This window comes from Spermophilus citellus (assembly GCF_964194105.1).
Source record: "Spermophilus citellus genome assembly, chromosome: 16".
NCBI lineage: Eukaryota > Metazoa > Chordata > Mammalia > Rodentia > Sciuridae > Spermophilus > Spermophilus citellus.
The window spans coordinates 40,879,942-40,902,968 of record NC_138196.1 but is presented as its reverse complement, the minus strand read 5'-3'; the positions used below and the strand labels follow the sequence as shown (position 1 = coordinate 40,902,968).

At 33.4% G+C, this 23,027-nt stretch overlaps 1 protein-coding gene across 2 annotated transcripts in view; it reads left to right on the top strand.

Annotated features, from left to right (window-relative positions):
- The window catches only part of TNKS (tankyrase), a 216,116-nt gene that overhangs the window by 124,265 nt on the left and 68,824 nt on the right, over positions 1-23,027 (top strand). For both annotated transcript variants that reach the window (XM_081269053.1, XM_081269054.1), the window contains exons 6-11: positions 12,517-12,611; positions 13,952-14,018; positions 14,311-14,497; positions 19,565-19,686; positions 21,137-21,228; positions 21,321-21,399. In XM_081269053.1, the coding sequence (XP_081125179.1) occupies positions 12,517-12,611; positions 13,952-14,018; positions 14,311-14,497; positions 19,565-19,686; positions 21,137-21,228; positions 21,321-21,399 (642 nt within the window). The remainder of the gene's footprint in view (positions 1-12,516; positions 12,612-13,951; positions 14,019-14,310; positions 14,498-19,564; positions 19,687-21,136; positions 21,229-21,320; positions 21,400-23,027) is intronic.

Genomic DNA, 23,027 nt, shown 5'->3' with positions numbered 1-23,027 from the left:
CCTCCCATCTCATGTCTCTGTTTAATGTTAATCTTTTCTTCCTGCTCTTCCTCCCTGCTCTGTTCATAGTTGCTCTCATTATATCAAAGAAGACATTTGGTATTTGTTTTTTAGGGATTGGCTAGCTTCACTAAGCATAATCTGCTCTAGCGCCATCCATTTCCCTGCAAATTCTATGATTTTGTCATTTTTTATTGCTGCATAGTACTCCATTGTGTATAGATGCCACATTTTTATTATCCATTCATCTATTGAAGGGCATCTGGGTTGGTTCCACAGTGTAGCTATTGTGAATTGTGCTGCTATGAACATGGATGTGGCAGTATTCCTGTAGCATGCTCTTTTAAGGTCTTCAGGGAATAGTCCGAGAAGGGCAATAGCAGGGTCAAATGGTGGTTCCATTCCCATCTTTGCCAGGAATCTCCAAACTGCTTTCCAAATTGGCGGCACCAATTTGCAGTCCCACCAGCAATGTACAAGTGTACCCTTTTCTCCACATCCTCTCCAGCACTTGTTGTTTGACTTCATAGTGGCTGCCAATCTTACTGGAGTGAGATGGTATCTTAGGGTGGTTTTGATTTGCATTTCTCTGACTGCTAGAGATGGTGAGCATTTTTTCATGTACTTGTTGATTGATTGTATATCCTCCTCTGAGAAGTGTCTGTTTAGGTCCTTGGCCCATTTGTTGATAGGGTTATTTGTTATCTTATTGTCTAATTTTTTGAGTTCTTTGTATACTCTGGATATTAGGGCTCTATCTGAAGTGTGAGGAGTAAAAATTTGTTCCCATGATGTAGGCTCCCTATTTACCTCTCTTATTGTTTCTCTTGCTGAGAAAAAACTTTTCAGTTTAAGAAAGTCCCATTTGTTGATTCTTGTTATTAACTCTTGTGCTATGGGTGTCCTATTAAGGAATTTGGAGCCCGACCCCACAATATGTAGATCGGAGCCAACTTTTTCTTCTATCAGACGCAGAGTCTCTGATTTGATATCAAGCTCCTTGATCCATTTTGAGTTAACTTTTGTGCATGGTGAGAGAAAGGGATTCAGTTTCATTTTGTTGCATATGGATTTCCAGTTTTCCCAACACCATTTGTTGAAGATGCTATCCTTCCTCCATTGCATGCTTTTAGCCCCTTTGAAGATGCTATCCTTCCTCCATTGCATGCTTTTAGCCCCTTTATCAAATATAAGATAGTTGTAACTTTGTGGATTAGTCTCTGTGTCCTCTATTCTATACCATTGGTCCACCCGCCTGTTTTGGTACCAGTACCATGCTGTTTTTGTCACTATTGCTCTGTAATATAGTTTGAAATCTGGTATCGCTATACCGCCTGATTCACACTTCCTGTTTAGAATTGCTTTTGCTATTCTGGGTCTTTTATTTTTCCATATGAATTTCATGATTGCTTTATCTATTTCTACAAGAAATGCCGTTGGGATTTTGATTGGCATTACATTAAACCTATAGAGAACTTTTGGTAATATCGCCATTTTGATGATGTTAGTTCTGCCTATCCATGAACAGGGTATATTTTTCCATCTTCTAAGATCTTCTTCAACTTCTCTCTTTAGGGTTCTGTAGTTTTCATTGTATAAATCTTTCACCTCTTTTGTTAGGTTGATTCCCAAGTATTTTATTTTTTTTGAGGATATTGTGAATGGAGTGTTTTTCCTCATTTCCGTTTCAGAAGTTTTGTCGCTGATATACAGAAATGCCTTTGATTTATGTGTGTTTAATCTTTTTAATTTAACTAAAAGGAAAATCATTCAAGAAGCCTACTTCTCTTTTTCCCTGTCCCCCTCCCATTTATTTGTTCACTTGTTCAATTAAATCTGAATTATAAAGAGAATTTCTACAAATATCAAGAATCTTCATGCTATACCTTCATAAGATAAAAAGAATGCTTTCAGTAACGAGTAAGAAGCATCATTCTCTTCTAAGAATGGCATCAGAAGTAAAACTTTAAAAATGTAGATAACATGCATAATTATTTGAAGTCTATATTTGGGTAGGTTGACTAATATATCTGGAAACAGATTAATTCTAAAGGGGAATTGTTTCATAATTTGGTTTTCCTGTTGTAAAGTTGTTTTATTTTTTTAATAGTAAGATCATAATAATCTTAAATACCATAAAAATATTCACGAAAATAATCTTCTACCTTTAGAGAGGTTTCAGTACCTGTTACAATTGGGGGAGAAGGCTGTGGACAGGAAAGAAAACTAGAGATCTCTGCTTTTACCATCACTTGTCTTTTGGATTCATGTACGTAAATCCAGAAACTGCAAGGATGTTATCACTGCAGGGACTTTGAGGTGGCAATGTATGGCCAAAGTCCTGGAGGCCTTAACCACATTAAAGTCAGCTACAGGAATTTGCTAGTCTCTGATTTACATTTAAAATAACTACCTAATGAAGTAAGGTTGAAGGATTCTCTCCTGTGTAATCTTTAGATTCCATTTAGTGCAACAGTTATCTATTATAAACGTTACTTAGGATTTCATATCTAAGCATCAACGATTCTAAGATTGCAAATATCAGGAACTCATGAAGTTTGAACAGTACAAATATTTCTCATAAAATATAAAAATGAGGCTATTATCCCATCAGGAAATCTGACTTCCATAAAGTCTACCAGCTATTTCTCATTAAACAATGAAAAACTAATGTTGTACTTTGAGAGTACTAAGCATTTTGTTTTCGTCCCATACAAACTGTATGAAAGCATGCTATAAACTTATTTTGGGAGGCTGAGGCTGGAGAAAAGAGACAAATTGCTGACTGTTGAAGAATTCCCTTGGAGTTTACACAATGATAATGTTAAGTTGAAATTGACTGAAGCTGACATTCAGAACTTTATTATCACAAAGATCACTTTATGTGATCCTGTTCATTCTTTTTTTGTTCACTTCCTTTCTCTCTTTTTCTTCTTAATACGTGCACTTAAAGGCAGCCCTTGGTATTCTCACTTTAATTTTTTACTATTTAAAGCAATTAAAATAAAAAGCACTTATTTTGTAAAATAGTTCATAAAAGTTCCATAACTTTTCAGATGCCTAATATGCTTTGCTGAGTATATATTTTGTCTCTGAGGCTATATCATCCATCATTATTCTAACTCTATTCATGTAATTTATCTGCAATTCATAGAATATTATTTGGAAGATGTCTTAAATGGCAACTAGTCCAGCAATGCATTGTTGAAACTTTCACTGTGAATAATTCTGATAGGTTCTGCTTAACTACATTTAAAAAAAAAGAGAGAGAGAGAGAGAGAGATGGCTCACTGATGTAGATGAGTTTGATCTGGATTTAGTGCCCAATATAGGGTGTCATGCTTTAAAAAGGGATATTGACCATCCAGAGGGGGACCAGAAAGCTAGTCAAGAAAATTACTGTATAAGAAGTAGTTGAAGCAGCTGGAGGGGCATAATTCAGGAACATACCACTGGGAAGGAAGCCAAACAAAATCATACTTTTCAATTTCAATTTCAGTTTTGTTCTTCCTTGATATGAGACACACACACACACACACACACACACACACACACACACATTTAAAGCAGTACTGCGGTTTGGGGATTAAACCCAAGGGTACTTTACCACTGAGCTACATTCCCAGCCCTTTTTTATTTTTTACTTTATATTTACTGTTTTTTTTAGATAGCTATTATTATTAAGGAGTTTCACAATTCTGGGGTGCCCATTCTAATGGTATGGTCATACTGTCAATATTGATAGTTTGTGTGGTGACCTGTGGATCAGAGTACTAAAGCAGTCAGAAACAAGAAGATCCCTGCCCACACATTAGTAATTCTTTTTGCTGATTTGTTTCTTAACATCCTGTCTAGAACCTGAGCTTCCAACCAAAAGCATGAAAGTTCTAAGTTCATACTACCTAGATATGATCCCTGTCTCCTCTATTGTTTCCCTGTTCCTCGGTTCCCTCACTTGTTCTAGTGAGGTAGTTGTAGTTTCTATCTCAGGTAGTTGCCGTGTAAAGCAAACAATACATACAGTGCACTTTGTCATGCTCTTTTTTGTAGTTCAGGAATTAAGAAACTTCAGGAAAACTATCTGATCTTCATTGTGATTTTTTAAAAATTTAAAACCTTTGAAAAGACGAGCATTAACAATGAGATATATTTCCATGGATACTTGTCCATATTGATTCTCTAGTTTTTAATTTGTTTAGATTCTGATCTAAGTATCACTGTCTCAAAGAGCTTCTTAGCTCTTTGCTTTTTGGCAGATTAATCATGCCTCTGTGCCTGATAGAAATTTAATAAAGCTCTGATTATGTGTTTATTGTATTTTCATAGGAATTTTTTCATAATGGCTGATGTGAAAGGGAAACAATGATCTATCTTAACTAAATAATAGATTAAAATGAGATATATTTTGAAAAGATAGAGCAAAAATTGAACTACTTAAATATCCATTTGTAGGCAACGGGTAGATAATTATGGTACAAGCACACAATGGAAATACTGTACAGTCATTATAAAACAATAAGACAGACTTCTATGTAGTAACAGTAAGAGGAAAAAAATAAATTGCTAAATAATATAATGCAGTCCTATTTGTGTGACAAAAACAGCAACAACAACAACAACAACAAACTCAAGAGGATGCTGGGCATAGTGGTGCATGCTTAAAATCCCAGCTGCTCAGTAGGCTGAGGCAAGAAGATTACAAAATTGAGGCTAGCCTGGACACCTTAGCAAAAGACCCTGTCTCAAAACAGAAGAAAAAGGGGTGGTGATGTAACTCAGTGGTAGAGTGCTTGCCTAGCATGAGACCCTGGGTTTGATGCCCAGTACCAGAATATAAAAAACAACAACAAAATCAACCTACAGCAACAAAAACCTCAAGAGGAGAAAAAAATGCACATTCATAGATGTGGAAAAATCTCAAATGATATTTGAGCAACTGTAAACAGTGATTACCTTTGAAAGAGAGGCTTGTTGGACTGGAGGGAGAAATAGAACCTTTTACATCATATTTTCTGTACTACTTGAATTTTTAGAGGGAATATATTATTTTTATTACTTAAAAGGGAACTCTATTGAGAGAATGTTTAATAAATATAAAGTAATTGATAATTGAGACCAGTGAAAACTGAGAAAAAAATATATACAGTACCTCATTTTTTAAATGAAACTTCAAGAGGCATGTTTTTATACATTCAAAAAGTCAAATTTTAAAGTGAGTATGGTTTTGTGTTTCTTTTTATACTTATATATAGTTTTTAAGAGATGAGGGAAGTTAAAAAAGAAAACCCTACAAAAATGATGTTTAAGACTCATGAGTTCATAGAGATAGTATTTGCAAAACTCATGGTAGATTGAGTGATTTTATCAATAGAAGAATAATATCCAGACATTTTTTTGTCGCCCCAGTGGCTGAGGAAGGAGAAGCAAGTTCAAAGCCAGCCTCAGCAACTTAACAAAATCCTAAGCAACTTCTCAAAAATAATTTGAAAGGACCAGGGATGTAGCTCAGTGGTAAATCACCCCTGGGTTCTATTCCCGGTACCAAAAATAAATAAATAATAAAAATAAAAGACCATATTCTGAAAAAAAAACAAAAATAAGGATGGATGAAGACTATTGCAGGTTTGAGCAACTTAAAGACTCAATAACCAAATAAACGTATTGGTCTTAATTCCAGCAAACCAATTTTAAACAGATAATTTTTGAGATAGGGAATTTGAATAATGACCTGGATATTAGGTGATAATGACATTTTACCACTACTATATGTGATAGTAACATTGGAGGTGTAGAAGAAAATTCCCATAAATTTTGGAGGCATCTATGGAATATGCAAAGATGAATTGTCAGAGTATCTTGAATTAGCTTTTGAATACTTCAAGGGAAAAAGTAGGACAAAAGAGATAGCAGAAGCTATCTGTTAATTAATGATTGTTAATTATTAAATCTAGCAGATCAGTACATAGATTGTTTTATGTTTCTTAAAACTTGTTCTTTTTAAAAAATTGTTTATAGTTGTAGTTGGACACAATATACTTTTATTTATTTATTTTTATGAGGTGCTTAGGATTGAACCCAGAGCCTCACACATGCTAGTTGAGCACTCTACCGCTGAGCTCCAGCCCCAGCCCTTAAAACTTGCTCTTAATACAGCAAAGGTTTCATGTTCAAGTGCTGAAAGATCATGAAGTTTTTATCGAATCGTTTTGTAATCATAACTATAGAGCAAGTCTGGAGGAAAATTTTGAATAGTACACTATATTATAGAGCTTGTATGGAACTGAGAAAGGCTGTGCTTGTCTGTTGAAGAAATGCATTGCTGGATGGAAAAAATTAATCTTTTATTATCTCTTGAGCCAACTTGTTTTAAATAAGAGTCTTCTAATTTGGTAAATTAATGGGTGTTTGTTAGAATGCACATAAGTGTTTGCACATACAACTTTCTGGCTCACAGCAGCTCCAGAAACCAGAAACTCATTTGGCTTTAAGTCTATCTAGAGTCAGGTGACCAACCATCCCAGCTTTCCTGGAATCAGTGGGTTTCCTAAAATCAGTAAAGTCCTGGGCAAACCAGGACAAGCTGATCACCACATTTTGGAAAATCCCAAAGGAGTGGATCCAGATCAAACCGAATCCTCATCTTAAAGAAAACAAAATACACTAATCATGGGCTAGACAGCTCTCTGATGACTTATATCATAGCTTCACAGTTGTAGTTTTATATTTTCCTAAGGAATGTTTCAAACATCACACATGCCTATGTTGAAATGTCAGTGTAAATTTTTTGCACAAATTTAAAGTCAAATTTACCATGTTGGATTATCCATATTGCCTCTTAAGTACCTTCCTAGATTAGGTCTTGAAAACATAAGGCATATTTTCTACTATTAGTGAACTCATGGTGAACTAGAGGATACAAATAAATAACTGTACTGTCTTTGTAACAAACATTTACAGTAAAAGATTGTGGCAAATAATTTGAAGTCCAGTTTTGACAGTTTTTTTTTAATTTTTGCATAAGTATTATCAAAAGAAAAAAGAGGGAAGGAGATAATTATTTGGAGTATTGATGTTTTGCAGTCTTATTTTATGCTTGTTCAGGGAATGCAGCCAGCTTTTTACTTCATAAAAACAGATTAATAACAATTGTCTTAAGAATATAAGAATTTTTATATTTTATGATTTTTAGATGAAAAATATCATTGAGGTCTGGCTGTTGTCTTTTATGGTTGTTGTTGATTTGAAAAACATCCCCAGCACTATTAGACCAAGAAACCCTTTCCTCTGCACCTAGCAGTCATTTATGAGATAGCAATATGTGTTTTGTGTTAAAATGTAAATGCTGAAGTTCTACTAGGGTTGAATATGTAATAATACATCTAGCCATATTCATAGTTGTCATTATTTTTTTGTTCATTGGGAAGAAAGGATGAGGGTGTGGAAATATTTTATATTCTTGACACATACCACCATATAGTTCTTCCAAAGCTGATAGCTAAATTCTGCCTTTATAAAAATTTTGTTATTTTAATATAAATCCTCAGAAATATTTTTTCTTCCATTGTTGTTTGGATTTATTAAGAAGTAAAGTGTGAATTTTAAGTTAGAAAGTATTTTGTTACTAGCTTTTAATTTTTTTCCAGAGGCACTTACTTCACTTAGTACAATGTAATTCTAAGTGGTCTCAGCTAAGTAATAATTATGGTATTTGAGTTATGTAGACCAGAGTGAAGTGAATGAAGGATAACAGAGTAAAATATGATATCGGAAAGTTGAAAGTGGATAGTAGGGGAGATTGTTTTCAGCCTTCTAGGTCATTCTAACAATGTTAACTTTAACTTGGAGTGTGATGAAGAATGTCTGGAAGATTTTGTGTTTGTGTAGATTACCAGTCTATCTAACTTAAGTTACAGGAATTCTTTGTTGCTACGTTGTGTAGACTCTAAGGGGATTATTGTGAAATCAGGGAGATAAAATAGAAGGCTGTTGCAATCAACCAACTGAAAGACCAGGTTGGTGATAAATAGATATGATGAGGAGTTACTGGATTCTGGATATATTTCGTGGGTATAACCAATAGAAATAGTCTGATAGGGTGAATATAGTATGTAAAGATAGATGGGAATCAAGAAAGACATTCAAAATTTCTGGCCTGAGTAAATGAAATGATGAAGTAACCATTAGCAGAGATAAAAGCATTTTTTTTCCAGCATAAGTTTTAGGGAAAATACTAGGAGCTTGGGTGTGAACTGTAAACATGAGTATCACCTATTCATGTGGTGATGTCAAGCAGGCAGTTGGTTTATGAGTGTGTGGATGTCATCAGCGAGGACTAGGTTGGAGATATAATTGAACTGTCAGTTTATGGTTGTTATTTAAACTGACAATACTGCAAGAGATCACTGAAGGAGTGAGTATAGACAATGAAGAAAAGATGTCTAAATCAGAGCTCTACAGTACCCCAGCGTCAAGAAAATGAAGACCAAATAGTAAAGACCAATAAAGAATGACTGGTGAGTTAGGAGGAAAATGAAGAGTGTAGTGTTCTAGACATTTCACATAAGAAGTGATCCATAAAAATCAAATAATGCTGATAGGTCAAGTAAGGTAAGGACTGTATAAATGACCATTAAAAACATCTAAATGTGTAAGCTACTTAATAAGTAGTAACTACCATTTATTGACCTTTTTCTATGTGATAAATGCTTTATTAGGTTTTGTATAGTTATCTTTAATCCATAAGACAGCCCTGCATGATAAGGATATATTGGAAGTCAAGTAAGTTTTTTGTTACTGTACTAAAATACGAATTACTTCTTAGAAAAGAGGCTTAATTTGCTCATAGTTTTGGAGGTTCAGGGTTGTGTCACTGGCATCAATTTAACTCTGGTGAGGTCCCTCTGAGCTCTGTCACACCAAGGGAAACAATGGAAAAAGACAGTGAATTTTGTTTACCCACAAGTCTCAACTCAAGAGAGCTGGAGAATCTTCCGCATCCTACTCGCTCTCTTCTGTTTGCCTCTAGGGAGGATTCCTTTTGCGCCTCTGGCCTTTGGTGGCACCCTGAACTTCCCTTAGCAGTATTTTTCGCACTATACCACATCCCCTGCTTTCTCTCTTTACTTGACCCCTTAGAAACTAGAGTTTTGTTTCCTCTCTTTGACCTTCTGAATAAAGAATTAGTTGATTTGACTTTTTGTTAGGTACTCTGTGTTTTATTGGACTTTTCTAGGTTACCACACCATCCCTATATACTCTCAGATACATGATGGATACTAAGATATTTTATGTGAATGCATGTGATGACCAGGTTCTTTTTTAGCCTTTTCCTTCTGAATTGTGGTTTTGTATTTATAATGCACTCTCTCTGACATTACCACTGAGGTATCACAAAGGTACTTTAAATCCAATAAACCTAAATCCCAGATTCTTTCCCTCAGGGTCTCCCCACTCCTCTTCTCTCCCTCCTTCTTCTGTCATTGACATTTCCAAACTGGGAACATCCACATCAGTTAGTTATCAGAGTCCATCAATTCTGCTTTCTAATAGTTTTTGAAATTCATTACCTTAGTTCCATATTTTTGCATAGCTTTATTTTATGATTCCTATCACTTTTCTACCTTTCCAATAACAAAGCCTTCTAATTTATCTAAGTTATATAAATTTCAGTAGTTTAAAAAGAAATATATTACCATTTTAAAGCATTGTAAATGAAACATCTGGAAACAGTGATTATTACATTTTGCCCTTCTAAATAAACTACTGTGTTTATTTAGTGTGTACATTTTCATTCATTAAAGATTTTGTTCATTTCCAGAAATAAAGTATTGAATCAATTGTGTGCAAATTGTGTAAAAGATACTTAATATATAATAGAGGAAGTTTTTTTCTATTCATAAGCAATAAAGCTGCCACCTTGTCCATAAAATATTAAATTTTAGCTATTCCCTATAAGAGCTTACTGACTTACTGACCATATATCCAAAGCAGTCCTTATCTATGGAGGAAGCTTCCCAACCATATTTAAATTACAGTTTTTTCCCAAAATGGGCCAAGATGGAGTAAAAGGGACCAGATTTACCTTGCTTCCTGAAACAATAAGAAAAATGGGCAAAACATATAAATCAATGGTTTTGGACACTCAGAAGAGGAAACTAGTAAGGTGAAATGTACAATTGTTCCAACTCTGTCTAGGAAGAATTTTCATGCTTTAATGTAGGAAAGGGGACCTGGTGGTCTCCCTGAGTTGAGGTGGACTTGCAGGGACAACACTGGTGAAAAGTTACTAAGACGTTGGTCCTATATCAGGTCCCCTTACAGTCTTCAGCTGGGACTGATTAACATGGAATGAAGAAAGTGCTGAGACTAATAAAGAAGCCACCCAAAAGGTTTAGAAATCATAGGAGGTCAGACAGAATCTGTAATACTTTCTGTTACCACCAGCCAGAGTGGAAGACCCTCTTAATTCTTTGGATTTCATGAAGTACTCAGGAGGGCAATACCTCAGGGCAAAAGTAGTGCCATGCTAAGGGCTATTCTGGTCCTGCCTAACAAAGCTTAAAAATAAAGCTTTGAAAGTAGTCTAATACATGTCTGATTGAAGTCCCAGCAGAGAGGATTGTGAAAGAGGAAGCAGAAAAAATATTTAATAAACTATAGCTAAAAGTTATCCCAATTTAGTGAAAACTAGAGCCAAGAAACTCAACAAGACCTAAGCATGAACAAAAACCAAAAAAATAATAAATAAAATAAAAAACCATGAAGAAAACTATGCCAAGGTACTTCACAATCTAATTGCTTAAATCCAGTGATAAAGAAAAAATGTTTATGTATCTAAAGGGAAAAAGCATGTGTACAAGGAAACAGAGATAATGCTGGTGGCAGATTTCTTAAAACAATGCCACCCAAAGACAGTGGAGCAACATCTGTAAAATAGGAAGAAAAAAGAATAGTCAGGTGTCCTTTCTATTTAGGACTCTCTTCTAATCTACCTCAATTCTTCATTAGTAGCTGTGTATTGCTTAAAATATTTTGTAAGAGACTATCAGAATTTATAAAAAGTATGGAGTATTTCTAAAGCAGTAATATATGATATAATATATAATAATTCCGTTGTGTTTTGACATTTGGAATAGGTGAAGAAAATAAATTGAAAATCTTAGTAAATCCCAAGCCCCCAAATAGAAATTATAAAAATGAAAGAGAATTAAAGCATATTAGAGCCTGTGTAAGAAACTATTATAGTATTTAAATATCAGATGAGCAAAGGTGGAAAACTGCCATGGTTGCAGGGAAGTTTTTAATTAAAGTGAAGTTCTTTCTGATTGCTTAAAGGTGAGAAGTTTGATTATTTTAATTACTATATTTAATTTTAGCAGAGAATCTTTTAATAACCTGGTTCAAATTAAAAATTTGTCAGAAATTAGTTGAGAAAAAATGTATTTTCCTCTTGTTTATACTGCAAATGTGGTACATAAAATAGAAAATTAAATATTATCTTGGTATATTTCATTGCACTACTGTGTAGTATATTAGTTTTGACTTATTACTGGAGCCGTATGGAATGAATAATGTCTTTTTGGTTTCCATTAAAATTTCTTCAAATAATTCTTAAGGTATACTTTTCAATCTTTTCTATTGACAAACATTTTGCAAGCAAAATCTTTAGATAAAGTTTTGTGGTAGAATTGGGATTTAAAAGTTAAAACTTGAAAGGACAGGACTTAAATAGGATAAGGAAGAATGTTTCCATTTAAAGGAAATATAATACATGATATGACTTCTCAGAACAGTAAGAATGGTTCATGTTTGAAAGATAAAGAAGTAATTAGTGTTGGTAGGATAGGTCTTGATTATTTGAAGGCTTTTGAAAAACAAATGAGTGAAATAGATGTAGTCCTAGTCCATTTTGTGTTGCTCTAACAAAATAGCTGATGCTGGGTTATATATGAAGAAAAGGGGTATGGTTTGGCTTAAAATTCTTGCCGCCACATAGTCCTTGAAAACATCACATCAGCATCTGGCAAGGACCCCTTGACTGCTTGACCACAGGATGGATAGCATCAAGTGCCAGGATTTGGGAGGAGGTATAAAAGAGGGGTCACCTGGAAAGAAAAGAAGAGGTTGAGCTGAGAAGGACAAACGTGCTTTATAACAGACCACTCTTGTGTTAACCAATCCAGTCCCTCCAGAACAGTAAATTACTTTTGAGAAAAAGCATTACTCCCTCTTAAAGGCCCCAAATTTCTGGACACTGTTAAAGTGGGGACCAAACCTCAAAATGAGTTATGGTAGAGTCAGTTCAACATTCAAACCATAGCAAATGGCATCTAAGTTAGAATTTTCTTCTAAGGAGAATGAATTATCTTTCATTCAGGTCTGAAATAAGAATTTTTGAATTTCAACCCAATATTTTTTATATTAACTTTCATTGTGTTTAATTGTGAATAAATACAGATTAAAAAGCAAAGCAAGAACTTTTTAACCTGAAAAGGGGGATGTGTTTTTCTCTTCTAGTCCACTCCTTTACATCTAGCAGCAGGCTACAACAGAGTTCGTATAGTTCAACTTCTTCTTCAGCATGGTGCTGATGTTCACGCAAAAGACAAAGGGTAGGTGTATTAGTTTATTTCCTTTTAGTAGTTTTGTTTATGGAATATTATGCTTTATTTTTATCATCTGATTCTTCAAGGTTTTAAGCTCTGGACAAAGAAAATCATATATCCCATTCATTAAGAATGTTCATAATTTTGATTTCAGACTTTACTTTCAAGTACCCACTTATTATTCAGACTTCTCATAATAATTTCCTAAATCATTCCTAATTTTATTGCAATTCTGTTATTTGATGTTTTAAATTTGCTTTTGTGTTCCAATCATCTTTTTTTAACTATTGAATTGCACTAAAGAAATATAAAAGAAATTGGAAATTGTAATAATCTGGTAGCATAGCTATCATATTCATCAGGTATTAAAAGACAATCTCTTATTAATAAAAAGAAATATAAAAGAAATTGGAAATTGTAATAATCTGGTAGCATAGCTATCATATTCATCAGGTATTAAAAGACCATCTCTTATTAATAAACCAAAATCATAAATATATAATATTCTAATTTGGTTAGTGAAATCTTGTACATCTAAACTGAGAAAACCTAGAAGATCCTTAATGAAGGTTAATATGGGAGAGGAATGAATGGGAACCAAGAAAGCATTTATGTCATTTATTTTATAAATGGAAGATTTTTTTAAAACTTTGTACCAGCCTCCTATTTACTATCCAGGGATTATGAACAGTAGGTTTGTATTATTACTTTGAGATCTAAAAGATAATTCACCCTATCCCAGGTAAGGTAGATTATATTATACTCTTGTGATTGACATCAGAAAGAAGAGATGCCCTAGAGGAGAGTTTTTTGCATTCTGCCTCTTTCATTCAAGGAAACAGAGACATGAACTCAGTATTTGAGATATTTATGAGAAGGGGAATCTGTCCATTTCAAATATACAATTTTCCATGCTGTTTCTCTCTTGCCTGTGTCAAGTTTTGTGCCATATGCATATGGCATCCCAATAGTATAGGGGCATAAATGCCTGATCTTTGGAATATCTCTATTTCCTTGTGCATGTCTGAAAACAGATGGGTGTACAATAAGCGAGTAATCAAGAAAAGTACACCACAAAAGGAGTTTTTGACCCGTTTAAACTATTTTGATATGCAAGTTGGATATTTAAGTTTTATGCTGCAAATTACCATGAAAGTGAGTTAAAATGGTAGAAACATTTTAATTCACTACCAGGTAACATTTCTTATAAATAATTAATACATAAAGCGTGCAATGCTGTATTTTTAATATGTTAATATTTGCTAGATTCTTGTTTATTAGTACTTCGTAGATGAATAACTATAAGATGTTTGAAATCTAAGAATTTTAATTTGCTTCTTCATTAGTGGACTTGTGCCTCTTCATAATGCATGTTCATATGGACACTATGAAGTCACAGAACTACTACTAAAGGTAAGAAGCTCAAAATTCAAAACGTATGCTGCTTAAAAGTTATTGTTACTTTGTTTTGTTATTGTTGTTTGGCTAATAAGATTTTTAAGAGAATATGATAATTTTAAAAAATATTACTGTCCTTACAATTTTTTGAACATTCAACTAATAATTCAGCTGTTTTTTAAAACTGAAATTATTGCAATCACATTTCAAAAAGTTACAACTGAAATTTACAGTGCAAAAAAAATTTCTGAGTTTAATTTGATTCTGTGAAGTTATTACTAACCTAAAACATTTTTTCTCCATTCAGCATGGAGCTTGTGTTAATGCAATGGATCTCTGGCAGTTTACTCCACTACATGAGGCTGCTTCCAAGAATCGTGTAGAAGTCTGTTCTTTGTTACTGAGCCATGGTGCTGATCCTACTTTAGTCAACTGTCATGGGAAAAGTGCTGTGGATATGGCTCCAACTCCTGAACTTCGGGAGAGACTGACTTGTATGTATTTATACCCTAAAATCAGTATCACTGGCTATTAATCAGAATATCTGATTTCTTTTTAGTTATCAGAGCTAGTATTTTATCTAATTTACACAATACCCTTCCATTCTTACACGCATACTAGTTTAAAATCCTCTTTTCTTTCCTTCATGAATTACACAAGAATCTTATATACGTACACTATATATATTTTACAGTTATTCAAGACTAATACTAACTCATATGTGTTAAGGCTAATGAGGATGAAGCAAGGCAGCCATTGGCAGCCATTTAGTGAATACTTAGTGACAAACACTAGAAAAAGAGCACTGTACAAACCAGAACAAAAATCTCCACATTCAGAGTGCTTATATTCTTATGCTATTGGTAATAATCAATGATATTTAACATTAAGTACTTTTTTAGTCACATTTTTATCACTATGACAACAACTTAAAGGAGGAGAGTTTAATTGGGCTCATGATTTCAAAGTCTCAATCTTTGTTGGACTAATTCTATTGTTCTGGGCCTACGGTAAAGCAGAACATCCTGGTGGAAGGACATAGTGGAGGAATCTGCCCAGCTCTTGGTAGCCAGAAAGCAGAGAGAGGGGGAGGGAGAGAGAGAATTTTTAAATAAACTTTGTGTTTTAGAATACTTTTTGAAATACAGAAAATTTATGAAGATGGTATAGAGTTCTCACATACCCCATACCAAGTTTCCTGTATTACCAGCATTTTACATTATTAGTAAGATACATTTATCCCAATTAAAAACCAACATTGACTTAGATTTCTTAGGATTTTACCTAAAATCCTTTTTCTATTCTAGGGTCTTATTCAGGATGACATATAACATGTAGTTACTATATCTAATACTGATTTAATTCTACATATGGACATTTCAGGTTTAAATTAAGCTAGGTGTCACCTAATTTTTAACTTTCCTACATCTAGGATTCTAAGAATCAAAAACAACCTAGTAAAATTTTTGTTAAATTATAATTCAAGGACAAGGTATAATCAAAATCATAATAATATAATTTGTATTTAAATAGATTTTAAACTTGTCAAAATTAAAATAGAAAAACTTCCCTGTAATTTTCATCTTGTTTAGTGGAAATTTAAATTTATTTTGGTATTCAAATAAATGACATCTATTAGACTATAGGACATTTCTAAGTATTTGGTCTAAATAGGAAAATTTACATTCTTTAAGAGAAAGATCTTTGATTTTGGTTTTCTTAACACCTGTACAAGTTCTTTGTTAACTAAGAAAAATGTGGGATGATATTTATGTTTGCGCCTGTATGTCCACCTAACTTAAGCCGAGGACAGTGTATTGTAGATACTATATGCTCAGTAAAATTCTCAAAATGAATTTGGGTGAGTACCACTGTGCACACCCATAATCCCAGCTCCTCAGGAAACCTAGGGAAGACAATCTTAGGTTCAAGGTCAGTCAGGACTACATTAACAAGACCTTGTCCTAAAAAAAAAAACAAAGAACCAGGTGGGGTGATATATGCCTTTAATCCCAGCAGCTCAGGAGGGTGAGACAGAAGGATAGCAAGTTCAAAGCCAGCCTCAGCAAGTTATGAGGTCCTAAGCAATTTAGTGAGATTCAGTCTCAAAATTTAAAAAAGGGACTGGCAGGGGTGGGTGTGGGGGGTACCAAAAAGAAATAAACAAAGAGAAGAAAATTTGACACTATTCAAAACCTATTTTACCATTTTCATATTTCCTTATTTTAATTTATATATTGACTCAGCTTTGTCTCTGTTGTTAAATTTTTCCTCCTTTTAATCGTTTTAGAAATTATGAATACTATAAGAAGTTTTTTAAAACTTTTTATTTATATATGACAGCAGAATGCATTACAACTCTTATTACACATATAGAGCACAATTTTTCATATCTCTGGTTGTATACAAAATATATTCACACCAATTCATGTCTTCATACCTGTATTTTGGATAATAATGATCATCACATTCCACCATCAATTATACTCCCATGCCCCCTCCCTTCCCCTCCCACACCTCTGCCCTATCTAGAGTTCGTCTATTCCTCCCATGCTCCCTCTCCCTATCCCACTATGAATCAGCCTCCTTATATCAGCACTTGTTTTTTTTGGAATTGGCTAACTTCAGTTACATTATCTTCTCTAACTCCCCATTTACTTGCAGATGCCATGATTTTGTTCTCTTTTATTGCTGATATTCCATTGTGTATATATGTCACTTTTTTTTTATCCATTCATCTATTGAAGAGCATCTAGGTTGATTCCATAGTTTAGCTATTGTGAATTGTGCTGCTATAAAAACTGATGTGGCTGTATCCCTGTAGTATGCTATTTTTAAGTCATTTGAATATAGACCGAGGAGAGGGATACCTGGGTCAAATGGTGGTTCCATTCCCAATTTTCCATGAAATCTCCATACTGCTTTCCATATTGGCTATACCAATTTACAGTTCGACCAGCAGTATTTGAGCGTACCTTTTCCCCCACATCCTCGCCAACACTTGTTGTTTGTATGCATAAAAACTGCCATTCCGACTGGAGTGAGCTGAAATCTTAGAGTGGTTTTGATTTGCATTTCTCTGATTGCTAGAGATGATGAACATTTTTTCATATATTTGTTGATTGATTGTATATCATCTTCTGAGAAGTGTCTGTTCGGGTCCTTGGCCCATTTATTGATTGGGTTATTTATTTTTTTTCGTCTATAAGAAGTTTTTATAATGTGTTTTACTAGTCTGTCTTATTGTAGAGTAAAGATTAAAATTTATCTTAAATTTGTATAGTTTTTCAAAGGGAGCATTTTCCTGGTTGGACTATTTTTTAATCTTCTTAGTAAGCAACTTTATTTAATACATTTTGTTACATAGGATTCTAGCAAGAAATTATCTGAATGAAAGAATTTAATGAAATTAGGCTTTCTCTAACTGCAGTTTTTATTATCATGTGTACTGCTTTATACTAGGCATTCACAGTTATAGAATTAACTTAAAGAAAACTATACAAGAAACAAACACATTTTGATAAGGCTTGTTACTCTATTTTTCCCCTCTAACCTTTCAAGTTCTATATTTTGAGGAATTTCCTGGGAACAAATCTTTACCCCACACACTTCAGATAGAGCCCTAATATCCAGAGTATACAAAGAACTCAAAAAATTAGATAATAAGATAACAAATAACCCAATCAACAAATGGGCCAAGGACCTGAACAGACACTTCTCAGAGGAGGACATACAATCAATCAACAAGTACATGAAAAAATGCTCAACATCGCTAGCAGTCAGAGAAATGCAAATCAAAACCACCCTAAGATACCATCTCACTCCAGTAAGATTGGCAGCCATTAAGAAGTCCAACAACAATAAGTGCTGGCGAGGATGCGGGGAAATGGGTACACTTGTTCATTGTTGGTGGGACTGCAAAATGGTGCAGCCAATTTGGAAAGCAGTATGGAGATTTCTTGGAAAGCTGGGAATGGAACCACCATTTGACCCAGCTATTCCCCTTCTCGGTCTATTCCCTAAAGACCTAACAAGAGCATGCTACAGGGACACTGCTATATCGATGTTCATAGCAGCACAATTCACGATAGCAAGATTGTGGAACCAACCTAGAAGCCCTTCAGTAGATGAATGGATTAAAAAAATGTGGCATTTATACACAATGGAGTATTACTCTGCAATAAGAAATGACAAAATCATAGAATTTGGAGGGAAATGGATGGCATTAGAGCAGATTATGCTAAATGAAGCTAGCCAATCCTTAAAAAACAAATGTCAAATGTCTTCTTTGATATAAGGGGAGTAACCAAGGACAGGGTAGAGACGAAGAGCTGGAGAAGAAGATTAACATTAAACAGGGATGATAGGCGGGAGGGAAAGTGAGAGGTAAGGGAAATTGCATGGAATTGGAAGGTGAGCCTCAGGGTTATACACAACTACATATAAGAGGAAAGGAGGAGTAGGAGAAAAATTATATAAGTGGAAGAAACGATTTATAGTAGAGGGGATGGAGAGAGAGAAGGGGAGGGGAGGGGAGGGGAGGGGGGACAGTGGAGAATGGGATAGACAGCAGAATACATCAGTCACCAGAAAGGCAATTTGTAAATCAATGGAAATGTAACTGATGTGACACAGCAATCTGTATACGGGGTAAAAATGGGAGTTCATAACCCACTTGAATCAATCTGTGAAATATGGTATATTAAGAACTATGTAATGTTTTGAACAACCAACAATAAAATAATTAAAAAAAAAAAAGAATCACTAAAGAAGAGGTTATATAATAAAGGTTTTTTTCCCTAAATTTGTCATAAATATGTTCAGCATTCACACACAACACATAGTTATTGAGTGGGTGTACCAAATTTGTAAAATAAAAAGTAGGACTTTTTTAATAAGAATATCGTGTTCTTAATTTGCACAGTTAATTTAGATATGAATTTTTAAAAATATTTGTTAATGAAAACAATACAATATTCATCGTTCTTTGAAAATGTTTCAAACTCTAGAAGTTCTTCCACATATCTTTTCTTCCCTACTCTTTTTCAAAACATAGTTGCTATTAATATTTTGCTGAGTATTTCTCTACATCATTTTTTACAAAATTATTTGTATTTAGTTGTGATGGAGAGAGTTGTAACAATACAAAAAAAGGATCAGCCTATTCTTTCTCTTTGGGTACTTGAATAACAATTTGTTCTTTCATGTTAGTATTTATAGATCTGTCTCTTTTGTTAAAGAGTTTCAGTGTATGTGCTTACAAATTATTTGTCTGGTTTCCTTTGGTGGACTCCTAGTTGCCTGTTTTAAAGACTTTGATGCCATTGATGTCTTTGTGAATCTTCATGAATTCTGAGAGTATGAAATAGTCTTATTTCAGAGCATACATATTTCAGAATTTTTCATTGTATCTTCAGCCTTTGTATTATCAATATTGTCACATTACCACTTTTGCAGAAATAGAGAAATATGTGAAGTTTATGATTTTCCTATTTACATATAATCATACTAGATTTCTTTATAATTTAAACTATTATTTATCAACCATTATTTCATTGTAGATGAATTTAAAGGTCATTCTTTACTACAAGCAGCCAGAGAAGCAGACCTAGTCAAAGTAAAAAAAACACTCGCTTTGGAAATCATTAATTTCAAACAGCCGCAGTCTCATGAAACAGCGCTGGTAAGATTTTATTATTAATAACATTCTTTTTTCTCTGTAATACTGGAGCAAGCCCGACATAATACCTGAAAGTAACTTTACTATTTGCAGTGTCTGTAATTTATATTTTAATGTTAGTTGAATTGATTTTTAAATTTGGTTTAGGGGAAGATTATTTTAATGGGTAATCTTGATTTGGAGATTATTTTACCTTTGTGTTTACCCAACCTTATTATAACAGATCTACCTTTGTGGTTGTTCTTTCATAAAATACAAGATGTGATTTTTCATGATTAAATTTTCTTTTTTTATGTGTTTGCTAGATAAATACCATATTTGTTTTCTGTAGGGAATTGGTGTGTTTTCAAAGATACTTACATCATCCTTTTATGCAATTATATTCAAATAACTGATTATATTCATGCAGAAAAATGGTAAGATTATAAATTTTTCTGTTCCAGACTGCACAAATTACCCTTATAACTATTTCTTTTTCTTCCAATACATTTTTGGAAAGATTTTTTTATTTTCTTTGACACTGACAAAAAGGGACAGATATAGGGCTTGACTAATGATTGCTCCCAAATACAGAATTTATGCATATATGATGCTTGTATCACAGACTTTTACATATGCTTTAGTTAATATTCTTATACGTATGTGGCACAAAAAGGTCAAACTTTAGTCAATATCTGGTGAAAATAACAAGATTCATCAAACTGAAGTGTGCCAACTATATATGCACTTAAGTGTATGTCCATCAAAACTGGGATTCAGATACACTCAAACTACATAGCATTATACCAGCTTATACTCAAAGCCACAGAATAGACCTTACCCACGGGGGGGGGGGGGGGGGGGAGGGTAATTTTAGTATCAGTTTTAAGTATATACCAGTTTTAAGTGTTAATTTTTAAAAGTTAACATATAACTAATGAAGCAGAATATAAAAGTCATATGCATATTAGGATAAGACATAAAATTTATAAGAGTGTTTATTTTCTAAACTGCTTCAAGTTCATCACTTTCTTGACAATTTCTAGGTATATAAACGTACTCTTTTGAAGTGCTTCAAGTATATCAGTGAAGGAATTTGAAAAATACTGACTTGTATGGCTCATAGCCTAATGAAGGCTTGAATAGTTACAGATTTCTGTAGCTTCTAAGAGGCAGTGTTCTAATGAGTTTCAGTGGAATATATGTTGGATCATTATTGACTACAGGAAAAGAAATGAGGTCTTTCCTAACACTTAACTAAAAGCATAATTTTGTGTAGGTTTAAAGACTTTATTTATGTTTTGTATTTAGTGTATTTAGGAGAAATATTCATCATCTCTATAATGTAAAATATATAATTATGTTCTTGGTACTCTTTGAGATAACAGTGTCCTAAATAGTCAGCAGATGCTATTTAATTCAGAAATCTATTTTTAAATAGAAGTTTAGCTTATTAAATTATTTCTCTTTATAGCACTGTGCTGTGGCCTCCTTGCATCCCAAACGAAAACAAGTGACAGAATTATTACTTAGAAAAGGAGCAAATGTCAATGAAAAAAATAAAGAGTAAGTATAATTGCAGAAGAGTTATTCAGTTCTTAAAAGAGGAAATGCAGTAAGAGAAAGAAAATTACCTTTTCCTTTTCTCCTTTCCATAGTTTCATGACTCCCCTGCATGTTGCAGCCGAAAGAGCCCATAATGATGTCATGGAAGTTCTGCATAAGCATGGAGCAAAGGTAAGGCACACACCAGACACAGAGTGCCAGACTCAGCACTGAGCAGCTAGCTGTTCTTAAGAGTGCTACTTTTCTCTGATTTTTCAGAAGAAATTAATTTTTTCCAGAAAGAACTGTTGATTTGTATTTAAATTCATAAATTCTCCTATAAATTTAATTTTAATTTTGTTTTTAATCAGAGTAATTTCCTGTTTCTTTCTCCTTTACCCTCAATCTTCTAAAAAATAACAAAGTGTAGCTAATATCATTTAAAATAGATTTCAATTTTATAGACATTGTTAATTATATGGCATATTTTGATAGTGAATATTTTGGTGATAATTGTAAACTATCAGAAAATAGTTTACAGTAGCTCTACTTACTTTAACAAACATTTGTATTCCCCCAAATTGCTAAGATAAACTTTCTCAATTTCTACACTAAAGAAATATGAAATTTTAGTAACTATTTTTATTAGCATTATTTGGATGACATATTCTGAAATTCTGAATATGTCACTTGAGAGAAGAAGAAAGCAAACTGGTTGTTTTTCAGGGGGGACTTGAACTTGCAAATATTTAAATCTTCAAGAATATATATTTTAAAGCACTGGTCTTCAAAATAGGGTACAGATATTGGAGCCACCTATAAAAACTGAACTTACAACCAAATCCTTAAATCCCTACATCATAGTTTTTTTTTTTAATATTTGTTTTTTAGTTATAGGTGGACACATCTTTATTTTTATGTGGTGCTGAGGATCAAACCCAGTGCCTCACACATGATACACAAGCACTCTACCTCTGCCACAACTCCAGCCCCATACATCACAGTTTTTTAAAAAATATTTTGAACTAGAGCCAAAGGATATTTTGTACCATTGTAATTAAAATTTTTCTTCAATTTGAATTGTTTTATCTCTTTCCATTTCTTTGTAATTTTTCTTCCAGTAGTACTTATATATTTACTTGTAATGTAGTAGTATAGCACTGCTTGGTTATAATATTTCAAATGAATAAGGAAGACCAAAGGGTGTAGGAAGAGAGAGGGATGGGAGGGAAAGGGAAGGCATGTACTGGGGACTGAACTGGAGCAGACTATGTTATATACACAGGTATATATCAAAATTAACCCCACTAGTATGCATAACTATAATGCCTTAATACAATTTTTAAAAATAAAACAATTTTACAAATGTATACATGTATTCAGAGGGTTATTTTTATTCATCGGGTATAGGATTCAAAAATTTATTATATATGACTTCTTTAGTCATATAAAAGTCTTTAAAAGGCCATTTGAGGCTTTTAATTTAAAAATCAACATGAGCTAGAATAAAAGAAAGAATTCCAGAAATTTATTACCTAATTTGTAGGTACAGCTACAGCTTTATTATATAAATAGCATCTTATTCTGTCAAGCTGAAAATAAGGTAAGTAGGGGGCTCAGTTGTTAGAGTTCTTGCCTTGCATGCACATGGCTCTGGGTTCAATCCCCAGCACCACCAAATAAATAAATAAGCTAAGTGGGCTTTCTTTTTTACTTATAAGCATCATGTTTATCATCGGCCTGTTTTTGTAAACATTTATGGCATTTGTAATGCTCTTGAAAAATTATGAATAATGCCCTTAATTTGGGGAAAGTAATAT